We start from the raw sequence: 25,251 nt of genomic DNA on the forward strand, positions 1-25,251 counted from the left end.
TTAAAATATACTGAAATAGGATTTTTGAGCTAATCTATAAAACATAGTGCATCATGTCAAATCAAAGTAAAAATTCTAAAACCTGTCAACTAAAAATTAAAAAAACAAAATTGTGAGGCTGAAAAAGTCTTCATCCCCCTTGTAATTATTATGCTAACTTTCCTCAGGTGCAATATACCTTACCAACTCACCCAATTTGTTAACGTAGAAAATTTGATGATCATCTGTCTTCAATGAATTCAAAAGAATAAATACAGTATGGTAGATTTTCAACAGGCCAAACCAAATTGTAGGCAAATGAGCATTCAAGACAAGTTAGAAAAATGATAATAGAGAAGCACAAATCTAAGGACGGGTGCAAGACCATCTAATGGCACTGAATATACCTTGGAGCTCAGTGCAGACCATCATGAAAAAGTGGAAATATTATGAAACCACAACAACAAGGTCTAGGTTAGGTTGTCCCTCTAAACTTAGTCACTAGAGAAAAATGGCACTTGTAAGAGAGGAAGCTGTGATACCAACAGTCAGTCTGAGTCAACTGAATAAATCAGTGGCTGCATCTGGAGATGAAGTTCATGGGTTTACAATCTCTAAGGCCTTGCAAAAAAAAAAGTATTTATGAAAGGGTGGCAAGGAAGAAGCCCAAGCTTAAAAAAAACGTATCCTTGCCCGTAAAGACTTTACAAAGCATCACTTAGAAGATACTGTAAAGATTTTGAAGAAGGTCTTGTGGTCAGATAAGACTAAAGTGGAACTTTTTGACCTCAATACTAAGCAGTACATGTGGTATAAACCTAACACTGTGTAACATTGTGTCTAACACCATCCTTACTGTAAAACATGATTGAAGTAGCATCATGCTCCGGAGATTTTCAGCAACAGGAACAGGAAGTCTGGTCAGGATTGATGTAAAGATGAATGCTGCTAAATATAGAGAGATCCTGTGTAAAAATCTACCTAGGCTCTTCCAGAAAGCTTAAACTGGGGAAAAAGTTCACCTTTCAGCAGGACAATGACCCAAAGCACACTGCCAGAGCAACCATGGAGTGGCTTCAAATGAAGAAAATTGATGTTCTTGGGTTGCCCAGTCAGAGTCCTGACCTTAACACAATCGAACATCTCTGATGAGACCTCATGATTGCTGACCACCATCACTCCCCAATTAAGCTGGCACAGCTTGAGCATTTTGCAAGGAGGAATGGGCGAATCTTGCTCCATCACATTGCGCAAAGCAAATAGAGACTAATCCAAGTAGTCTACTGGCTTTAGTAGCTGCTAGAGATGGTTCAACTAAATACCAAACAAAGGTGGATGAATACTTCTGAATTGCTGATTTTTTCAGTTTTTAAATTTTTAGCTTTTCATGCTTTACAGTTTTTCCCGTTTTTGAGGCTCCACTGTGGGGGAAAAAAAGAAGCCTGTGATTCACAAATAAAAATTCCCAGTTAAATTGATCAAAATCCCAGTTAAATTTATGTGAACAAAGGGTTGGGGACGGAATACTTTTACAGGCACTGTAGGTGACTTAAAATACAATTGATTTAAATTTCATTACAGACCAAATGTTTTTCAAGCAAAAAGTTCAGACCAAAAATTTCATTTTCTCTGTGACATTGTATACTGACAACCAAGATTACTCCACGTAGAATTGCTACAGAAAATAAATGAAAATCCTTCCAGAGATTGCAGGGTTATTTAAACCAATATCCTACCATTTTCTCCATATCCTACCAATATATTATTTGCAAGTTTTTACTTCACACCTCAATTCACATTGCCCTCCAAAGTTAAAAGAATGAAGTGATGTGAACAAAGTTCAAAATTTAAAGTTTGTATACCAGATACAACATTGAAATTCATCTTCTCACAGGCAGCCATAAAACGAAGCACAATAGAATCCATGAAAAACCCCACATAATAAAGTCCATCAAACACTCAATGTGCAAAGAAATAGTGCAAGCAGCAAAAAAGTGCAAATGATCCAAAAGAAAAATTTGATTTTAACACTCCAGGAGGCACATTTGGCCAAGTTAGAAACATAAATTTATTCATGCTAACACCCATTTCTCAAATAGAGAATGGAAAATGACATGTAGTGTGAAGAATTAACAGAAGAGAAAAATAATTTTGAAAATATGAATTATGGAAACCTTTCCATCCACTTGCCAGTGGATAGACCTGTTACCAGGTATTTACATAAATATTGAGGATAAATGCCAGTTGCAGCAACAATTCAGAAACCAGGCCAACAAATCTGAGCTTCAACCATATTTGTAATTCACAGTCCAAATCATCCAATAATGTCACTTCTTAACATACTTATGAAAATTTTCATCTGTTTCCTCCAAGTGTAGCAAGATCTCCTCTGCACATTCGAAGGAAGGTGCACTCATAATTCTCTCCTTTATGCTCTTCAACAGCTGTCTAACCAAAGACTGAAGACCCAAGTCATCCTCACTGGAAAAATGGGGCATTTTGCTGTAAATAATAACCAAAACCATTATAATTCTAAGCATGAAAAATAGTCTGCTATTGATTTACAATTTATATAATTGGTATGAGAAAGTGCAACAGAAATAACTAAGTGGAAAACATGAAACTAATTTCTCTCATGAGATAATCTCAATTAGGTACTTTTGAACTGAGTAAAGTATATGCTATCTCCATAATAATCAGACACTAGGCATGAAAAAATATAAACATAGGTGAAAGGCCTTGATAGAGTGGATGTGGAGAGGATGTTTCCTGTTGTGGGAGAATCTAAGACCAGAGGACACAGCCTCAAAATAGAGGGGCATCCTTTTAGAACAGAGAAGTAGAGGAATTTCTTCAGCCAGAGAATGGTGAATCTGTAGAATTCTATGCTACAGGCAGTTGTGGAGGCTAAGTCTGTATATTTAAGGCAGAGGTTGACAGATTCCTGATTGGGCAAGGCATGAAGGGATTGAAGGGATTGGAGGGAAATGGCATGAGATTGGGCTCAGAGAAAAACTGGATCAGCCATGATGAAATGGCAGAGCATACTCAATGGGCCAAATGGCCTAATTATGCTCCTACATCTTATGGTCTTATGGACTATATAGAATAGAAAATGTGCTTCAAAAAAAAAGTTAGAACTTGAAAGAAATAAATGTATCCTGAAAATCACATCGTTGTCAATTTTAGTACAAGACAAAGCTAAAGGATATTTCACCATCCTGTGCTCATATTCATACTTCTCTCAAGTTAACTTGGAAGGATTTGATCTCCAGTTTTCTACTTCGTGTATTGATAACAGTGCATTGATTGGATAGATTGAGAATCCTGTTATGAAGCTTTCAAAAAATACAGATTTCAACAAAGGAACCATTTTCAGTTGATCAGAATCTAGCATGATATTTATCTTATTTAACAACAGATGACAAAAAATTTACACTTATTAACACTCATATACCCATCACTACATTAATACCATTTTGACCAAACAGAAGCAATATTCAGTGATATATATGAAGGTCAGCAACCAAAACCCTCAGAAACAATTCTACAGCTGAAAGCAGGAATCAAGAACACCCTCAATTATGCCCAAAGTTCAAAGAAAATTTATTATCTAAGTACATACATCACCACATACAACCCTGAGATTCATACTTTATGGGCATACTCAATAAATCCAATAACCATAATAGAATCAATAAAAGACGTCACCAACTGAGTGTACAAAAAGTGCGCAAAAGACAGCAAACTGCAAATACAAAAAGAAATTATAATAATAAATAAATATCAAAAATATGAGATTAAGAATCCTTGAAAGTGAATCCATGGGAAGATTTCAGTGATGGGGGAAAGTGAAGTTGAGCATGGGTATCCCCTTTGGTTCAAGGGCCTGATGATTGAGTGATAATAAAACCATAAGACATAGGAACAGAATTATGCCATTCAGCCCATCAAGTCTGCTCTGCCATTCCATCATGGCTGATCCTGGATCCCACTCAATCCTATACACCTGCCTTCTTGCCATATCCTTAGTTTCCTGATTGGTCATGAAAGAAGAAATAGTGAGGCATCTGGAAAGAAATGGATCCATCAGGGAGACGCAGCATGGATTCAGCAAAAGCAGGTCCTGTTTGACAAACTTACTGGAGTTCTTTGGGGATATAACAAGCACAGTAGATAGAGGGAAACAGATGGATGTTATTTACTTGGATTTCCAGAAGGCGTTCAATAAGGTGTTGCACAAAAGACTTACCCATAAGATAAGGATGCATGGAGTTGGGGTTGATGTGTCAGCGTGGATAGAGGATTGGTTAATTAACAGAAAGTTGAGATACATGGGTGTTACTCTGGTTGGCAATCAGTAGTGAGCAGTGTGCCGCAGGGGTCGGTGCTGAGCCCACTACTGTTCCCAATATACATTTGGAAGAAGGTAGTGTACCTAAGTTTGCTGATGACATAAAATTGAGTGGAAAAGCAAATTGTGCAGAAGATACAGAGAGTCTGCAGAGAGATATAAACAAATAAGTGGCCAAGGGTCCGGCAGATGAAGTACAATGTTGGTAAATGCGAGGTCATCTACTTTGAAAGAAAAAAATGGGTCAGATTATTATTTAAATTATGTAAGATAAGCAGGAAAGTTGGCTCCACTGGTAGGTGCAACTAGAATTAGGGGACATTGTCTCAAGATTCAGGGGAGTAGATTAGGCAGGGATGAGGAAGAACTGCTTTTCCCAGAGAGTGGTGAATCTGTGGAATTCTCTGCCCAATGAAGCAGTGTAGGCTACCTCAGTAAATGTACTTAAGACAAGGTTGGATAGATTTTTGCATTGTAGGAGAATGAAGGGTTATGGGGGAAAGGCAGGTAGGTGGAGATGAGTCCATGACCAGATCAGCCATGATCTTATTGAATGGTGCAGCAGGCTCAACAGGCCAAATAGCCTACTCCTGTTCTTATTTCTTCTGCTCTTATGTCAAGGCATCAATCAACTTCCGCCTTAAATATAACCACGGACTTGGGGTCCACTGCAATTTGTGGCAGAGCATTCCACAGGTTCACTATTGTCAAAAAAAAAATTCCTCCTTACCTCTGTCCAACAGGTCGCCCCTCCATTTTGAGGCTGTGCCCTCTAGTTCTGTATACCTCCACTATAGGAAACATCCCCTCCACATCCACCTTATCTAGTTCTTTCAACATTCGGTAGGTTTCAATGAGATTCCCCCGCATTCTTCTAAATTCCAGTGAGTACAGGCCCAACATTGCCAAATGGTCCTCATATGTTAACCCCTTCATTCCTGGAATCATTCCTGTGAACCTCCTCTGGACTCTCTCCAATGACAACACATCTTTTGAGATACGGGGCCCAAAACTGTTGACAATACTCCAAGAGCAGCCTGAATGGTGTCTTATAAAGCCTCAACATTATCACCTTCTTTTTAAATTCTATTCCCCTTGAAATAAATGCCAACATTGTTTTTGCCTTCTTTACCACAGACTCAAGCTGTAAATTAATCTTCTGGGAGTCTTGCATTAGGACTCCTAAATCCTTCTGCACTTCTGACGTCTGAACCTTCAACTCATTTAGATAACATTCCGCACTATTGTTCCTTTTATCAAAAAGCATTATTGTATATTTCCCAAAAATGCATCCCATTTGCCACTTTTTTGCCCATTCTTCCAGCTTGTCCAAGTCATGCTGCAATCACATCATTTCCTCAGCACTATCTACCCCTCCACCTATTTTCGTAGCATCTGCAAACTTTGCCACAAAGCCATCAATTCCATTACCCATATCATTGACAAACAATGTGAAAAGTAGCGGTCTCAATACTGAACCCTGGGGAACACCACTAATCACTGGCAGCCAACCAAAAAAGACCTTCTTTAATCCCACTCACTGCCTCCTGCCTATCAGCCATTCTGCTATCCATGCCAGTATCTTTCCTGTAATGCCACTGGATTTTTTCTTGCTAAGCAACCTTTTGCTTCTGAAAATCCAAGTAAATGACATCCACTGCCTCTCCTTTGTCCACCCTGCTTATTACTTCCTTGAAGAACTCTTGACAAATTTGTCAGGCAAGTTTTCCGTATATAGAAACCATACTGACTTTGACTAATTTTATCATTAGTCTCCAAGTACGCCAAAACCTCATCCTTAATAATAAACTCCAACACTTTCCCAACCACTGAGGTTGGGCTAATTGGCCTGTAACTTCCTTTCTTTTGACCTTCTCCCTTCTTCAAGAGTGGAGTGACATTTGCAATCTTCCAGTCCTCCGGGATCATGCCAAAATCAAGTGATTCTTGAAAGATTATGACCTATTTATCCGTTATCTCTTCAGTAACCTCTCTCAGGACTCTGACATGTAATCCATCTGGTCCAGATGACTTATCCACCTTAAGACCTTTGAGCTTCCCTAGTACTTTTCCTTTGTAATAGCAATTGCACTCACTCCTGCTCCTTGACACACAGGAATACTGCTAGTGCATTCCACAGTGAAGACTGATGCAAAGTATTTATTGAGTTCATTTGCCATTTCTTTGTCCCTCATTACTACCTCAACAGCATCATCAATCAGTGTTCCAATATCAAATCTCACCTCCCTTTTACTGTTTATATAACTGAAAAAACTTTTAGTATCCTGCTTTACATTATTGGCTAGTATTTCATCTTTTCCCTTCTTATAGCTTTTTTTAGTTGCCTTGTGTTGGTGCATGGCCAAGTGGTTAAGGCGTTCATCTAGTGATCTGAAGGTCGCTAGTTCAAGTCTTGGCTGAGGCAGCGTGTGTGTCCTTGAGCAAGGCACATAACCACACATTGCTCTGCAACGACACTGGTGCCAAACTGTATGGGTCCTAATGCCCTTCCCTTGGACAACATCGGTGGTGTGGAGAGCAGAGATTTGCAGCATGGGCAACTGCTGGTCTTCCATACAACCTTGCCCAGGCCTGCGCCCTGGAAGCCTTCCAAGGCACAAATCCATGGTCTCATGAGACTAACGGATGCCTATATAAAAAAAAGTTGCCTTTTGTTAGATTTCAAAAACTTCCCAATCATTCAACTTCCCACTCACTTTTGCGTTCTTATATGCCCTTTCCTTGGGCAGTCCTAAACTTCCCTGTCAGCCACGGCTGCCTACACCTGTCATTTGCTAATTTCTTCCTCTATGGGATATATCTATCCTGTATCTTGTGAACTATTCCCAGAAACTTCAGCCATCTCTGCTCTGCTGTCATCCCCACCAGTATCCTCCTCAAATCCACCTGGGCAAGGGCCTCTCTCATGCCTACGTAATTCTAGGTTATTACACAACACAGCTTTTCCCCAAGTAGGCTCAAGCACAAGCTACTCTAAAAAGCCATCTCATCTAAAAAAGCATTCAGCAAACTCCTCTCTTGCGATCCGACACCAACCTGATTTTCCTGATCCCCTTGCATATTGAAGTCCCCCATTGCAATTGCATCATTATCTTTATTACATGCCTTTTTCAACTTCTTTTGCAATCTCAACCCCACATTTGGAGACCTGTATATGATTCCCATAATGGTTTTCTTACCCGTTCCTGAATCTGGTATTTTTTTTTCCAACTGTCGCATTTAATTGTCACACTGAATTTACCAGGAGTCATAATTGTTACTTTCTTGTAAGCTCATTGAAGAAAAGCAGCTACTTTGTGAAAAGGCAAAGTATTTTCCTCAACAGAAGAACACCAACTTCCATTTTAAAATCTATGAATACATGTAGGCTGACCTGAGAGGAAATTTCTAACCATCCTGAGTACTGAGAAAACGTTCTGATTCACTAATCATCCCACGTAATGGAAAATGTAAAAATGAAGTACAGAATAGCAGTTCTTTTCATGTGCAGGGTTTTATACATTCATAACTGCTAGGAAGAAGTCTACTTTCACTCGATCACTTCTACATTCTATATCAAGTTGAGCACTGCTTCTAAAAACCTCTCAAGAATGGATCTTAAAACAGGTATATTTAGCAGACCCAAATGAATAATATCTATCCCATTGTTGAATTAAGTTCTATTGAAAAAAATCTCAATAATAATCTCATTATCTTCACAAGGCAATGAGATTATTATTGAGATATTTTTTTCAACAGAACTTACTGTTTAAGAATAAGAAACATTGCTGTTTTCTTATGCTCATCTGACTAAGTTGTAACCAAGTACTAAGTGGAAGTTTTGTTTCAAACAAGTTAGAGTTGCCACAAATTTTCTGAACAATTATATATTCAAGAAAAAAGAATCGTCACTTTATTTAGCAGTGGTTCTCAAACTTTTTTGGCTTACCACTCCACAGTCTCCTCGATCATATCCCCAGTGCATCCCTCTCCCATTCCAGCTATTATAAAAACTATAAAGAATTTTGATCTATGATGCATAGTGAAAGAAAACATATTTGCAAATTCAAAGCAGTGACAAATAATTGCAAAGATTATTTGAATCTATTTAAGGCTACAAGTAAAATAATTTCTTTAATTACAGTAAAAACAATTTTCATCAACAACTTTAGAGTGTGCATTAGTTAGTCCAACTATTTAGTGCTTCACTGTCTTTTTCACCTTTCAGTGAGATGGATGGGCTTGGTGCAGTGATATCAGCTTTTCAATATCAGGCTGGATGTCACTCAGAAGGACTCTCAATCCCCACGTTCAGTAATTTGAAGCCTATTTTCTTGCTTTGAAAGAAGTTGGGTGACTGCTCTGAAGCTGAACTTCGCCCAATATGGTGTTGGAAAGGCAATCAATCTTGATCTTTTTCCACAGTGCAAGATAGCATTCAGAGATTTCTTTCATGATGGACCTGAGGAGTAGGTATTACCAGATCCCCATGGGTGAGGCTGACAAAGAGAAGACAACATGCGTATGTCCACTGGGATTCCTCCAGTTCGAAAGGATACGCCAGGGCATATTGAGAGGCCCTGCGACTTTTCAGCATGTCATGGAGAAAACGGTGGGGAATATGAATTTGCTTGAGGTATTGGTGTATCTGGATGACCTCATAGCATTGAGTTCACCTTGGAGGAACATGAAGTGAGGCTACTGAAGGTACTGGGCCACCTGAAAGCTGAAGGGTTAAAACTTTCCCTGGACAAATGCCAGTTCTGCAAGACAGCTGTCAACTATGTTGGGCACATAATCTCATGAATGGAGTAGCTATGGATCCGTCTAAGACAGAAGTGGTGACCATATGGCCAAGGCCCCAGACCGTGAGCACTTGGCGCTCGTTCCTTTAGTTCTGTGGGTACTATTGGAGGTTCGTGAAGTACTAAGCGAAAGTGAGTCATCCTTTAAATCAGCTTCCCTTGGGGAAGAAAGGGAGGATGATAAAAGGAGAGGAAGTTAAAGATTATCTTAGCCCTTCAGAGCCTTTTGGAGCGAAATGGGATACGAAATGTGAAGAAGCCTTTCAGTCGCTGAAGGAGCTGCTGACACAAGTGCCTGTGCTGGCGTTTGCAGACCCCCATTGCCGTATGTACTGCATAAGGATGCCAGCAGAGAGAGCTTAGGGAGTGTCCTGTATCAGGATCAGGGCACAGGGTTGGTTCTTGATTGGACATGGCATCAAAGGTTACGGAGAGAAGGCGGGGAACTGGGGTTGAAGAGGAGGGAAAAAAAAGGATCAGTCATGATTGGATGACGGAGCAGACTTGATGGGCCAGATGGCTTAATTCTGCGCCTATTGTCTTATGGATCCAGGTTGCAGGAGGGCACGAGTGATAGACCGGGGGATGGTATCACCATATAGACCAGAAGTATCCCAAGGAGTGTCTGAAACTAAAGTAGATGATGGGGTATGTAGGTCTAAAGAATCAGGAGACCCCCACATAGGCTGGCCTATGTAGCACTGGGGGAACAGAGTGCTACGACTATCTCCCTAGTGAGATATGTCACTACTCTTTACAAGTGGATTGGAGGTGCTGGCATCACAAAATTCCTTTGAAAGTAGTGGTATTAAGATGAGGTGACAAATTATTTCTAGGTCATGAGGACATGACTACTTTGGTGGGGGGAACAGTATAATGCCCTGGTTCATATTTTTACTGTTATGCTGTATGTATTTCACTTTGTGCAGTTCTGTGCGAGCTGCTTGTTTCAGCTTATGTTTGGGTTATTGTTGAAGATAAGCGATGAGGAGAAATGTCTGCCATCCAATTAGGCTGGTCGAATTGAGGGAGAGGTTTCTCTGGTGAGGGACACTAAGGTTGGGTTTGGGTCTTTTCTTGGTTCAGGGGGAGGTGAAGAGAGAAGACGCTGGAAAGAAGAGGTCATACGATTCGACCTGGAGCAGGACCGTGATTCGACGAAGCCCATGGTGAGATCGATTGAGGATCGATCTCCCTCTTGGTGCTTATCCTTGCAAGCGGAATAAGTGCTACACAGGCCCCTACACCTCCTCTCTCACTACCACTCAGGGTCCTAAACAGTCCTTCCAGGTGCAGTGACATTTCACCTGTGAGCCTGTTAGGATTTATATACTGTCTCCAATGGTGCCGGTGTGGCCTCCTGTATATCAGTAAGACCCAACGTAGACTGGGAGACTGCACTCACCAGAAAAAGCAGGATCTCCATGTGGCCATCCAATTTAATTCCACTTCCCACTCCCATTCCGATATGTCTATCCATGGCCTCCTCCACTGTCGTGATGAGGCCACATTTAGTTTGGAGAAACAAAACCTTATATTCCGTTTGGATAGCCCCCAACCTGATGACATGAACATCCGTTTCTTGAACTTCCGGTAATGCCCCCATCCGGTAATTCTAAAGATGTGGCATCAGATTGGAAGATGTTGAATTTGAATCCTTGTGGGTCAAGTAAAGAAACTGCAAGAGTAAAAGATCCTTAATGGCAGTTATATACTGGCCTCCCAACAGTAGGTGGGATGCGGACCACAGATTACAGCAGGAAATATAAATGGCATGTCAAAAGGGCAATGTTATGTCATGGGAAATTTTAACATGCAGGTCGATTGGGAAAATCTGTTTGGTAATGGATCTCAAGAGAGTGAGTTTGCTGAATGCCTATGAGATGGCATTTTAGAGCAGTTTGTTGTTGAGCCTGCTAGGGGAATCGGCTATACTGGATAGGGGGTTATGTAATGAACCCGAGGCGATTAGGGAGCTTAAGGTAAACGAGCCATTGGGAGCCAGTGATCACAGTATGATTGAGTTCAAACTTGAAATTTGATAAGGAGAAAGTAAAAGTCTGATGTAGCAGTATTTGAATGAAGTAAAGGAAATTACAATGGTATGAGAGACGAGTTGGCCAAACGTCAGGGGGAGAGAAGGCTAGAGAATGGAGTTGAGGAGGGGAAAGAAGGATCAGCCATGTTTAAATGGCAGAGCAGACTTGATGGGCCAAATGGCCTAATTCTGCTCCTATGTCTTATGGTCTTTATCTTCTCTAATGAAAAATCTTCAACCTAAAATATCTGTTCCTCCTTATACAGATGCAGCTTGAGATGCTGAATGTTGTCACACATTTTGTATATATTTCAGACTTCTAGTATCTGCAGTTTTATTTTTGATTATATTGTCATGGTTTAAGCAATACCTGAAAAACACACACAAAATGCTGGAGGAACTCAGCAGGCCAGGCAGCATCTAGGAAAAGACATTTCAGGCCGAATCCCTTCGGCAGGACTGGAGGAAAAAATACATAGTATTTAATCACTATAAATGAAAAATCAACTCTGAAAGAATCATCTCGTGTATAGACTTTCAAACATAACCCACTGACAAAGCACTTAACCTGGTCAGCTATGCAGAACATTCTAACATGCAGGAACTGGAATAGTTGCCTCACAATCTGATCAAGTAACAGCTTGATGTAGCCATGTTCAGAGTCACATCTGGTCATGAACTCCAATTTTATTCCCCCCCCCCACCCCAGTCGAGGGTTCAGTCCTCCTTCGAAATACCTACTACAAGAATAACAACAGTAGTGCTTTCATTCAGGGAAGTAATGTTCTGTAAACCCTCAACATAGACTCGGACCAAAAAAAGAGCAAGGAAGCCTTCATTCAGATATTTATCACTTGATCTTAAATTTGAAGACCAGGACTCTAACAGTGTCTGTGGATATCAATGATGCATATTAGAGGAGGACTAGCTATTTTAAACAGCCACATGGCTGGAAAATGGATACAATGATTTAATGTTGGAGCAAAGCCATGGGCTGGTTACCAATTAGCTTAGCTTCAGTTCAAGAAGAAACTGAAAGACTCAAATAGTGTATAACCCTAGCAACTGACGTAAGATATTTTCACCGAAAATACACTTTGCATTCCCTTTCACAGAACATACTGAAGCAATATTACTGAGATGAAAATAACAATCCATATCATTAAGTGATGCCCTGTAAGAAAGCATAATGCTAGCAATACACAAAAGCTTTTCCAAATTTTGAAAATATTTTCACCACTATTATGAATAATGATAACATGGGCTAAACAGTGCCAAACTGAACTAAGAAGTGATACAGCAAAGTACGCAGAAATATGATTTTGCCACGATAGGGTAAATGTAAGTCTGAACTTTAATTACACCGGACAAATTGCAAACGATCAGGAAAGTAGGCCAAGGCTAAGCAAGCAATGTGTTATACTGCAATATTTAAAAACCAACTACAGATTTTTTAAAAAACACCTCTGTTAACCTTTTGCCGCGTCACGTACGCATTGTTCCCCAGCTCCAAAAAAAATGTAGAAGTTGCTATGTATTACATTGTACGTGGTGCAATTCTACCAAGTCTGAAAACGAAATTTGAGACCGTCCTGTTCTCAAGACAGTTTCAACCTGTCCCACTACACGCTGCACATAGAAATGACTTCAGGCGAGTTTACAAATTTCGCCCGTCATTTCAGGTTTAATACTGTAAATTGGGCAAATGTTAACAAAAGTAACAAAGCGCCTATGTAAATGCAGATGGTCGCAAAATATCGTCTTAGTTTGCACTGCCAAAGGTCTGTGACACGGCAACCTCTTGTCCCTGAATACATCTACCTTCCCAGTAGGTACCCGTTAACCTCTGCCACGCAGGGCTGCAGCGAATGCCCCAAGTTGCAATGGGTCACCGAGTTACTCCCTACCTGGCGCACATCCCTCGGTCCCAGCAATGGTAACCATGGAAACACCTCCCAACGCTTAGCTTATCACCGAAGTTTTAGAGGAACCCATGCAGGGTATTAAGGCAAACTTTAGCCAAAATAAAGAGCAGCCTGGATAGCTTTTTAAATTATTTTTGCCGCCGTTGTCGCAGTGACGGTGTTTATCAGCCGCCCAGGTAACAGCTCACTCGTCCGCAAACTTCAAACCGGCGCCGCGCCGAGACAAGATGGCGACAAGTCACCGGGCAAGGCGCTTGCGCAGAACTGAGTCGCCGTCGATGCACATGCGCATTGATGGAGAGAACGTATTATTGAATAGATTGGCAGCCCTGGAGCTTTTACATGACAAAGGCGCTTTTCCTACGTGCGGGCTCTTCAGTGATTAACACGGCAGCTGGGTTTCAACGTGGCTTTTAAAGTCTTTAAGTTACCATACAGTACATACGGAAAACACTAAGAATATTCAGCGGCTGGGGCAGCATCTGTGGAGAAAGAAGCACAAGTCGGAGACGCCGCGTTAGAGCTTTAAATTACCACGTCGTTTGAAGAGATGTTTCGCCAAAATAAAATGACAAGAGTTTCAAATGCTGTAATTGGATGGCTCTCGCTGCTAACGCTAATAAAACAGCGCTCTTCGTGGCGAAAATTTCCTTTGCAACACCAATTACTGTCAGTTGTTAGTTCAAGGAAATCCCAGTGGCTGTAATGTCATCAACTACTCTCAGCCCCAAAGTATAGGAACTATTCTTTGATAGAAAACCCAGAGGCAAGGTACAAATTCCTTTTAGTGAATGTTTGAAACATTTTGTAGACTGACTTAGAAGATGGCACAGAATGAAAGAAAAAGTAAAAATAAGATGTTTAAAATATGTTGTACCAACCTTATAGTCTGATTTACCTACTGCCCGTTATGCCGCTGAACACTTGGGGCAGGAATAAGGTTTTCCATCTGTCTGTCCTTGGCCACTCAGATGTAGAAGGATTCTTCATTACTGTTCCCATAATAATTTTGTTTTACCAGACAGGGCGTTTAGCCCTGAACTGACCCCCCGAACCTGGAGGACTAGGTTGCCTTTTAGTAGACAGATTACAGATTGTTACAAGAAGCATAAGGTTGTTATAGCGGATGATTTTAATTTACCACATATTGAATGGGACTCCCATACTGTAAAAGGACTAGATAGAATAGAGTTTGTGAAATGCGTTCAGGAAAGTTCCTTAATCGGTACGTAGAAGTCCCGACGAGAGAGTGTGCGATACTTGATCTGCTTCTAGGGAATGAGACAGGGCAGGTGACAGAAGTTTCTGTAGGGGAACACTACGTATCTAGTGATCACAATGCCATTAGTTCAAAGTAAATATGCAAAAAGATAGGTCTGGTCCGCGGGCCGAGATTCTAAACTGGAGAAAAGCCAATCGTATCAGAAATGATCTGGCAAGTGTCCATTGGGATACAACCGTATCTATCTGTGACTCCACTTTCACCGAATGATAGACCTGTGTTCTCAGATCCTTTTGTTCTACCACATTCCTCAATGTCCTACCGTGCACTGTGGAAGGGAACCCTGGTTTTCAAGAGATATTGCGGCACTTATTTAAATAAACAAGGAGTGCATAGGCAGAAAAGAAAAATGAGGTGCTTATGAAGTATAAGAAATGCAAGAGAACACTTAAGAAAGAAATCAGGAGGGCTAAAAGAAGGCATGAGGTTACCCTAGAAGACAAGTTTGAAGGAGAATTCAAAGTGATTCTACTGATGCTGTATATTAAGAGCAAAAGGATTGTAACGGTCAAAATTGGTCCTCAGGAACATCAAAATGGTAATCCATGTATGGAGCCAAAAGAGATCTTAACTAAGTATGTTGCATTTGTATTTACTTAGGAGACAGACACAGAGTCTATTGCAGTGAAGCAAAGTGGTATCAAATTCACGGACCCTATACCAATTACAGAGGAGGAGGTGTTTGCCATCCCGAGGCAAATCAGGGTGGATAAATCCCCAGGGCCTGACAAGGAGATCCCTCTGACCCTACAGGAGGCAAGTGCAGGAATATTTAAATCACCCTTTGCAACAGGAGATGTACCAGAGGATTAGCGGATAGCCAATGTTGTTTCGCTGTTTAGGAAAGGTTCCAAACATAAACCAGGAAATTATAGGCTGGTTAGTCTGACATCAGTAGTGGGAAAGTTATTGGAAGGTATTCTAAGGTATAGGATATGCATATATTTGAATAGACCCTGGACTGATTAAAGATAGTCAGCATGGCTGTGTGCATTGTAGGTCCTGTCTAACCAATCTTATAGAATTTTTTGAGGAAGTTACCAGGAAAGTGGATGAAGATAAGGCAGTGGATATTGTCTACATAGACTTTAGCAAGGCATTTGACTAAGTCCCGCATGGGAGGTTGGTCAGGAAGGTTCAGATGCTCGGCATTCAAGATGAGGTAGTCAATTGGATTAGACATTGGCTTTGTAGGAGAAGCCAGAGAGTGGTAGCAGATTGTTGCCTCTCTGCCGGGAGGTGTGTGCTGCTGGGATCAGTGGTGGGTCTGTTGTTGTTTATCATCTATATCAATGATCTGGATCAGCAAATTTGTGGATGACACCAAGATTGGGGGTGCAGTGGACAATGAGGAAAGCTATCATGGCTTGCAGAGGGATCTGGATTACCTGGAAAAATGGGCTAAAAAATGGTAGATGGAATTTAACGCAGACAAGTGTAAGGTGTTGTACGAAGTGTACTTTGGTAGGACCAACCATGATGGGTCTTACACAGTGAACGGTAGGGCACTGAGGAATGTGGTAGAACAAAGGGATCTGGGAACACAGGTCCATCACTCGGTGAAAGTGGAGTCACAGATAGATAGATACGGTTGTAAAGAAAGCTTTTGGCACATTGGCCTTCATAAATCAAATTATTGAGTACAGAAGATGAGAATTATGTTGACTTTGTACAAGGAGTTGGTGAGGCCTAATTTGTAGTATTGTGTGCAGTTTTGGTCACCTACCTACAGGAAAAATGTAAATATGATTGAAGGTGTACAGAGAAAATTTACAAGGATGTTGCCAGGTCTGGAGGACCTGAGTTATAAGGAAAGATTGAATAAGTTAGGACTTTATTCCTTAGAATGTAGAAGATTGAGAGGAGATTCCATAGAGGTATACAAAATTATGACGGTTATATATAGGGTAAATGCAAGCAGCCTTTTTCCACTGACGTTGGGTGGGACTACAACCAGAGGTCATGGGTAAGGATGAAATGTGAAAAGTTTAAGGGGAACATGAGGGGAAACTTCTTCACTCAGAGGGTCATGAGAGTGTGGAACAAGTTACCAGCACAAGTGGTGAATGCGAGCTTGATTTCAATGTTTAAGCAAAGTTTGGATAGGTACATGGATGGTAGGGGTATAGAAGGCTATGGTCCTGGCACAGGTCAATGGGAGTAGGTTGTTTAAATGGTTTCAGCATGGACTATATTGCCCAAAGGGCCTGTTTCTGTGCTGTACTTTTTATGACTCTATGACCAGTGGACCACTCATAGTCTGGCCTCTACTTTTTGACCTGTTTGGCATGCGTGACCCTACTAAAAGCAAAAGCCCTGACTCCAACCAACATAGCTCTCTGGGTCACTGAGGCACACAAGCCTCCAAACCACGTCAAGACGAATCCAAAATCAAAACAATTGTCGCTAGCCTGTGACTGCCACATGGTTGTTATAATTGCATGACATACCCTCAGCTCCAATGAAATGATTGCTCCAAAGAGGCGAATCCTACATTCCAGCTTCTGAATTATTATACTGTAATAATTACAACTACATGCTCCTAAGAGACAGGAGACATGAAATCTCAACATTTATACAAATGTCCACCTGTGGTAAGCAGTCTACCCTGAATTGTGATCTTCTCCTGCCAAACCAAATTGTCCCTCTTGGCTGCATTCAGGAAAAATCTGTCTTGAATTGCTGCTGCCAAAACTCATTCAAGTGCAAAACAGGAATCCTGTTAGCTGTCAGCTCTGGCTGAGTGTAGTCTCTTCCACCACCATGGTCTCCTTTCATTCGTCCATTAACAGTCCAACCTAGCATTGTTCTGATTGCATAGGGTCCATCATTAACACTGTCAGTCACTTACAATAGCTCCAATGCCTTAGGTACATTCACCCCTATCAGCATTACAATCCCTGAAGGAAATAAACATGTTTCAGGTGAGACCATGAGATCATTCCTGAAGATCTTTCTGGTAAGGAGTGTTCCCTTTGTGGACAGGCATATGTTCCTGTGTATAAACGTAGAGCAGTTTACAACGGTTTTCTCTATCTAAGCCAGGGTTTCTCAATGGGCATTCCATGAGAGATTATGATTTAAAAACAATAAACATTGTTTTTTGAACGATGCGCAATACTAGCACTAGCAATGGTGGACAGCGAACGAGCAGCCCCGTTAGCAATCTCATTAGAGGACTCTCAGCCCAGTATGGTAGCGCGTTTACAGGTAGTTCGTTGAGTCCATTCCCAGCTTTTGGGGAAGCCGTTGATAATTGGTGAGTGCTGTATTGCATGGAGGGGAGGACGGCAGATTGATGAGGAGTGTGAAGTGCATTTTCCGAGCATTGAATGGACTCACCCAACTTGGGCTGTAACATCAGCCCCTCTCTCCTGAATTACCTCCCCAAATTTCCCCTTATGCACTGCTGACAGACTTATGGAAGCGAACAAACTCTACTGGTGTAGTAGAAAATTGGAGCATCCAAAATTATAATGGGTAAAATGCTAGAACAAGGTGCAGTATGGGAAATTGAAAAGGTTTCACTCTCAAACAGTACAAGTTGACCTATTGATTAGATGTCACAAGATACTGAAGAGGATTTATGTGATAAACTGAAAAATGTTAGCTTCTCGAACCAGGTTGATGAGTCAACAGATTTCACCAATAAATATCATGTTGTAGCTAAGATTTGTAAATGATGGCAAAATTCAAGAAAACATTTTCGTTGCAAAGAGCTGCCAGAAATAAGCAAAGCCAAAAATATATTTAATGTCGCAAACAACAGGAATTCTGCAGATGCTGGAAACAAAAGCAACACACATCAAAGTTGCTGGTGAACGCAGCAGGCCAGGCAGCGTCTCTAGGAAGAGGTAGAGTCGACGTTTCAGGCCGAGACCCTTCGTCAGGACTAACTGAAGGAAGAGTTAGTAAGAGATTTGAAAGTAGGAGGGGGAGGAGGAGATCCAAAATGATAGGAGAAGACAGGAGGGGGAGGGATGGAGCCAAGAGCTGGACAGGTGATTGGCAAAGGGGATATGAGAGGATCATGGGACAGGAGGCCCAGGGAGAAAGATGGGGTGGAGGAACCCAGAGGATGGGCAAGGGGTATAGTCAGAGGGACAGAGGGAGAAAAAGGAGAGTGAGAGAAAGAATGTGTGTGTAAAAATAAATAATGGATGGGGTACGAGGGGGAGGTGGGGCGTTAGCGGAAGTTAGAGAAGTCAATGTTCATGCCATCAAGTTGGAGGCTACCCAGACGGAATATAAGGTGTTGTTCCTCCAACCTGAGTGTGGCTTCATCTTTACAGTAGAGGAGGGCATGGATAGACATGTCAGAATGCAAATGGGATGTGGAATTAAAATGTGTGGCCACTGGGAGATCCTGCTTTCTCTGGCGGACAGAGTGTAGGTGTTCAGCAAAGCGGTCTCCAAGTCTGCGTCGGGTCTTGCCAATATATAGAAGGCCATATCGGGAGCACCGGACGCAGTATATCACCCCAGCCGACTCACAGGTGAAGTGTCGACTCACCTGGAAGGACTGTCTGGGGCCCTGAATGGTGGTAAGGGAGGAAGTGTAAGGGCATGTGTAGCACTTGTTCCGCTTACAAGGATAAGTGCCAGGAGGGAGATCAGTGGGGAGGGATGGGGGGGACGAACGGACAAGGGAGTCACGTAAGGAGCAATCCCTGCGGAAAGCGGGGGGGGGAGAGGGAAAGATGTGTTTAGTGGTGGGATCCCGTTGGAGGTGGCGGAAGTTACAGAGAATAATATGTTGGACCCGGAGGCTGGTGGGGTGGTAGGTGAGGACCAGGGGAACCCTATTCCTAGTGAGGTGGCGGGAGGATGGAGTGAGAGCAGGTGTACTTGAAATGGGGGAGATGCGTTTGAGAGCAGAGTTGATGGTGGAGGAAGGGAAGCCCCTTTCTTTAAAAAAGGAGGACATCTCCTTCGTCCTGGAATGAAAAGCCTCATCCTGAGAGCAGATGCGGCGGAGACGGAGGAATTGCGAGAAGGGGATGGCATTTTTGCAAGAGACAGGGTGAGAAGAGGAATAGTCCAGATAGCTGTGAGAGTCAGTAGGCTTATAGTAGACATCAGTAGATAAGCTGTCTCCAGAGACAGAGACAGAAAGATCTAGAAAGGGGAGGGAGGTGTCGGAAATGGACCAGGCAAACTTGAGGGCAGGGTGAAAGTTGGAGGCAAAGTTAATAAAGTCAATGAGCTCAGCATTTATATATTTAATGCTCAACATCATATATTTAATGTTTTGTCTTCCTATCTGGTAACAAAAGGCAAACACGAGGAAATCTGCAGATGCTGGAATTTCAAGCATCACACATAAAAGATGTTGGTGAACGCAGCAGGCAGCATCTCTAGGAAGAGGTACAGTCGACGTTTCGGGCCAAGACCCTTCGTCAAGACTAACTGAAAGAAGAGAAAGTAAGAGATTTGAAAGTGGGAGGGGGAGGGGGAAATCCGAAATGATAGGAGAAGACAGGAGGGGGAGGGATGGAGCCAAGAGCTGGACAGTTGATTGATCTGTCTTGGAGGAAAGGTCTTGTTGAAAGATCTGTCTTGGAGGAACTGTGCTGGCATCTGAACTGATGGTACGTCATCAATCTTCTGCTCCATGAAAGGATTTGTTTCTCTTGTAAAAAAAAATCCTGACATTGTCACAACACACTGCTTTCTTCACAGAGAGGTGCTGATGCCAAAAACTCTTGGAGATGAAAGAAGTTCTGGCTGATACTACAAAAATGGTTAACTTCATTAAACAAAACCAGTTCACTTGAGAATGTTTAAAAACCTGTGTGAAAACTGGGGTAAAGAGCGCAGTAATCTCCTGCTCCATACAGAAATCCAGTGGTTTAGCAGTTGAAGAGTTCTCAACAGGGTGTTTGAGCTGAAAAGTGAATTGCAGGAGTACTTTCAAGAAAATAGTTGACCAGATTTTGCTGAGTCCTTTGAAGATGAAAAATTGCTGCAGAAACTAGCCTACTGAGCAGACATTTTTCATCATATGAATCAGTTGAACAAGTCTCTGCAAGGCCCTGGAGAAAATGTTTTGATTTCAAGTGACAAGATTCTTGGATTTAAAAGGAAACTGAATCTTTGGAAAAGTTATGTTGCAAAAGGAAATCTTGAAATGTTTCCACTGCTACTTAGGCTTGAGAGTGAGGAAGGATATCAGAAAGTCTCAGTCTTATTGAAAGCCACCTAGAAGAACTGCAGTACAAATTGAACAGTATTTTTCCTCCCTTTCAACACATGTATGACTGGGTGAGGGACCCTTTCTCTTAATCTTCTGCTGAGCCTGAGAACTTGACTTTGAGAGAAGAGGAAAAACATTGTGAGCTGCAGTCTGATCAGGCACTCAAGATCAGATTTACTGACCTGCCCCTGAACGAGTTCTGGATTTCAACTTCTTACATGTGTAAGGAAGCTTTTTCTTGCTTAACAAGCATTAAGAGCAAGGATAGAAATCATCTCATTTCAGTTGAAAGTGAAATCCATTTGTGCTTATCTCAAGTTCGACCCAGAATTGAGTATTTGTGCAGCAAAATGCAAACACAGTGTTCACATACTAGGCCTATATTTGAGTCTGATCATATCACTTAGTAAGAAAATATTTTTTCAATATCTTGTATAAAATTGCATCTTAGGCTACATTTTTATTCATATTGCTTTGGCTTAAGGTTTTTAGTAGCCTTACTGTTTAACGTTGTCTATGAATTTTTGTGTTGTAAATAGCATTACAACATGAAATAGAGAAAGAAGAGATTAATTTCAAGAAAGCTAAACTAAGCTTACCTATCTGCTTTTCAAGAAAAGTTGGCTAAAAATTCATTCTCTAGTCAAAAGAGCATTGACAATTATTTTTGGATTATTATATCAACAACTTACTGATCACACTAATGTACCATGAGCTGGGGTTCCCTGAGACCTGAAAATTATTTCAAGGGCTCCTCCAGGGCAAAAAGATTGAGAAAGACTGATCTAAGCTAACCACTTTCAATCTGAAACAAAGTACGAGAGGTGATTGATAAGTTCGTGGCCTAAGGTAGAAGGAGTCAATTTTAGAGAACCTAGCACATTTATTTTTCCTACATTTACACACTTAGTCCAGCGGTCGTGGAGCATACGGATCCCTTCTTTGTAGAAGTTGGCGTCTTGGGCCTCCAAAAGTGGTCTACAGCAGGGCTGATTGATAAGTTTGTGGCCTAAGGTAGAAGGAGATGAGTTATTAACTTGAAACTTCCTGCATTTTCACTCAAAGATTTGAACTGCACTTGCATGTAACGAGAGCTGTATAACTCATCTTTTTCTACCTTAGGCCATGAAATTATCAATCCACCCTGCTGTGGACCACCTGGAGGTCCAAGATGCTTTCGTTACATGCACATGCAGTTCAACTCTTTGAGTGATAATGCAGAACGTTTGAAGTTAATAACTCATCTCCTTCTACCTTAGGGCACAAACTTAGCAATCACCCCTGCTGAATCCGTATGCTTCATGACCGCTGGACTAAGTGTGTACATGTAGGAGGGGACTACGAGGGGTGATTGATAAGTTTGTGGCCTAAGGTAGAAGGAGCCAATTTTAGAAAACCTAGCACATTTATTTTTCAACATAGTCCCCTCCTACATTTACACACTTAGTCCAGCGGTCGTGGAGCATACGGAGCTTGGACCTCCAGATAGTGTCCACAGCAGGGGTGATTGATAAGTTCGTGGCCTAAGGTAGAAGGAGATGAGTTATTAACTTCAAACTTTCTGCATTATCACTCGAAGTGTTGAACTGCATGTATATGCAGTTCTGAACATTAGTCACACCATGCTCAACCTTTTGATTCCTGACTTTGACTGAGGTCTTAACAAGATCTCTCTCCGCAACCTCTCCACTATCTGTTCTGGCACTCTAGTTCCCATCCCCCTGTTACTCTAATTTAACCGCCACTCCCCCAACCCCGTGCAGCACTATCAAACCTTGCCATTAGGATATTAGACCCCTCCAGTTCGGGTGCAAGCTGCCACTTCTACATAGGTCCCATCTTCCCTGGAAGAGAGCCCAGTGATCCAAATATTTTATGCCCTCCCTCCTACACCAACTTCTTAGCGACGTGGTAAACTGTATGATCTTAAACACAAAATAATCTGCAGATGCTGGGGTCAAAGCAACACTCACAACAAGCTGAAGGAACTCAGCAGGTCGGGCAGCATCCGTGAAAAAGATCGGTCGACGTTTCGGGCCGGAACCCTTCGTCAGGACTGTAGGGGGAAGCTGCAGAGGCCCTATAAAGAAGGTGGGAGGAGGGTGGGAAGGAGAAGGCTGGTAGGTTCCAGGTGAAAAACCAGTAAGGGCAAAGATAAAGGGGTGGGGGAAGGGAGGCAGGGAGGTGATAGGGAGGAAAGATGAAGAAGGAATAGGGGAAAACACAATGGGTAGTAGAAGGAGGTGGAACCAAGAGGGAGGTGGTAGGCAGCTGGGGGAGGGGGCAGAGTGACATAGGGATAGGGGAAGGGAGGGGGAGGGAATTTCCGGAAGTTGGAGAATTTTATGTTCATACCAAGGGGCTGGAGACTACCTAGATGGTATATGAGGTGTTGCTCCTCCAAACTGAGTTTAGCCTCATCATGGCAGTAGAGGAGGCCATGTATGGACATATCTGAATGGGAGTGGGAAGCAGAGTTGAAGTGGTTGGCTACTGGGAGATCCTGTCTGTTTTGGCGGACGGAGCGGAGGTGCTCGATGAAGCGGTCCCCCAATCTGCGTCGGGTTTCACCGATGTAGAGGAGGCCGCACCGGGAGCATCGGATGCAATAGGTGACCCCAACAGACTCACAAGTGAAGTGTTGCCTCACTTGGAAGTACTATTTGGGGCCCTGAATGGTGGCAAGAGAGGAGGTGTAGGGACAGGTATGATCTTTCTTTTTCTGGGCTCACCAGCATGTGGCACGGGTAGCAATCCTGAGATCACAACTTAGCACCTAACTCCCAGAACTCACTTTGCAGAACCTTATCACTCTTCCTACCTATGAAATTAGCACTTACATGGACCATGACCTCTGGCTGCTCAACCTCCCACTTAAGAATACTAAGGACTCAGTCCAAGATAGCATGGACCCTGGCAACATACCATCCGGGAAGCTCATTCTTGTTCACAGAACCTCCTTAATGTTCCCCTAACTAATGAATACCCTATCACCACAGCTCGCCTCTTCACCCCACCTTCCCTTCAGAGTCACAGATCCAGACTCAGTGCCAGAGACCCTGTGACTTCCCTCTGTTAGGTCATCCCCCCACCAACAGTATCCAAAATGGTTTACCTGTTGCTGAGGGGGATCGCCATGGGATACTCTGCACTGGCCGCTTAACCCCTTTCCTCCTCCTGACTGTTACGCAGTCTCCTGCGTCTTGAACCTTGGGTGCAATTACCTCTCTATATGTTCTATCACCCCCTGAGCCTTCCAACTGATCCAGTGTTCATCCTGTGCTATCTCTCTTGTTCCTCTTCTTAGACTTCACCTGAACTAGAACTATGGGAAGTTTACAATCATGATCACCAGCCCCCATAAGACCATTACTTTCACTGCAATCTGCAGTATTTAAATTTCCTCTCAACAACAGACTATGAAGTTACATCAATGATCTTCAGATCTCATGATCAATCACTGAGTGCAGAGCATTGTGGAGCCGTTAAGCGCGGCACCTTTAAAGGTCAATGCCATGGCCAGAAACGTGGCAGGAGAGGCAGAAATCAAACCAGGCTGAAACACCGAGTAATGAGGCCTCTTCTACCCAGCGTTATGTTGGCGAATATGCAGTTACTGGAAAAAAAAGATTGACAATCCCAGGACAAAGCTGCTGTATCAGAGGCAGATCTCAATTGTTTGTTGCATTGAGACTTGGTTAATAATGCACATGCCGGATGCTGCTATCTGACCGGAAGGTTTTACGATTTTCAGAATGGATTGAACCATGAACTCTGGTAAGGAAAAAGGTGGTAGTGTGTGCTTTTTAGTCAATTCTCTTTGGTGTTTGGACATGGGGGTTATGTTGACCTCTTGTTCCCCTGACTTAGATCACCTAACGATCAAATGTAGACCATTTTATTTGCCTCGGGAGTTCTCATCCATGATCCTGACCGCGGTTTATATACCACCAGCGGCTGATTATAAGCAAGCACTTGTGGAACTGCACGACGCCATCTACAGGCAAGAAACAGCCCATTCCGACACATTTCAAATTATAGTCAGTGGCTTTAACCAGGCCTGTTTGAAGAAAACCCTGCCTGATTATCACCAGAATCTAAACTGTTGCACCAGAGGACCCAACACACTAGACCACTGGTACAATACGATAAGGAACGCCTATTCTTCCTTTCCAAGACTGTAGTTTGGCAAGTCAGCTCATTTGCCTGTAGCCCTACGACCTGCATACACAGAGCCTAGAGCAAAGCTACAGAGGTCAAGTCGGCCAAGAGCTGATTGCGGGAGGCAGAGGAACGGTTGCGGGATTTCCTTGAGTCAATGGCCTGGGTGGCGTTCAAGCACTCCTCTGAGGATCTGAATGACTACACCAGGGTCGTAACAGACTTTATTAAAACAGCTGTAGATGAGAGTGTCCCCATGAAATTGTTCAGGGTTTTCCCCAGTTAGAAGCCCTGGATGCACCATTCTGGAGACCAAGAATGCTGCAAGAGGTGCAAGTATGATCTTTGGAAACCGATCTCAAAGACAAAGTGGAGTTTCTGGACTAGACTAGAATCAACAAGGGATGCTCAACAGCTGTGGCAGGGTCTGAATACCATAACTTCTTATAAAGTTAAATGTAGCAATGTAGGGAACAGCAGAACTTTGCTTCCAGGGGAGCTCAATGCCTCC

The 25,251-nt window shown here is 42.4% G+C and overlaps 1 protein-coding gene across 2 annotated transcripts in view; it reads right to left on the minus strand.

Moving 5' to 3' along the window:
- tbc1d32 (TBC1 domain family, member 32) overlaps positions 1 to 13,317 on the minus strand; it is a 241,005-nt gene extending 227,688 nt beyond the window's left edge. Inside the window, exons 1-2 of one of the 2 annotated variants that reach the window (XM_063033913.1) lie at positions 13,084 to 13,317; positions 2,323 to 2,481 (exon numbers count right to left, since the gene is read on the minus strand). In XM_063033913.1, the coding sequence (XP_062889983.1) occupies positions 2,323 to 2,481; positions 13,084 to 13,094 (170 nt within the window). In that variant the 5' untranslated portion in view covers positions 13,095 to 13,317. The remainder of the gene's footprint in view (positions 1 to 2,322; positions 2,482 to 13,083) is intronic. The other variant, XM_063033919.1, reaches the window with a different exon arrangement.
- Positions 13,318 to 25,251: the final 11,934 nt, after the last annotated feature.

This window comes from Mobula hypostoma, chromosome 2 (genome assembly GCF_963921235.1).
Source record: "Mobula hypostoma chromosome 2, sMobHyp1.1, whole genome shotgun sequence".
Classification (NCBI taxonomy): domain Eukaryota; kingdom Metazoa; phylum Chordata; class Chondrichthyes; order Myliobatiformes; family Myliobatidae; genus Mobula; species Mobula hypostoma.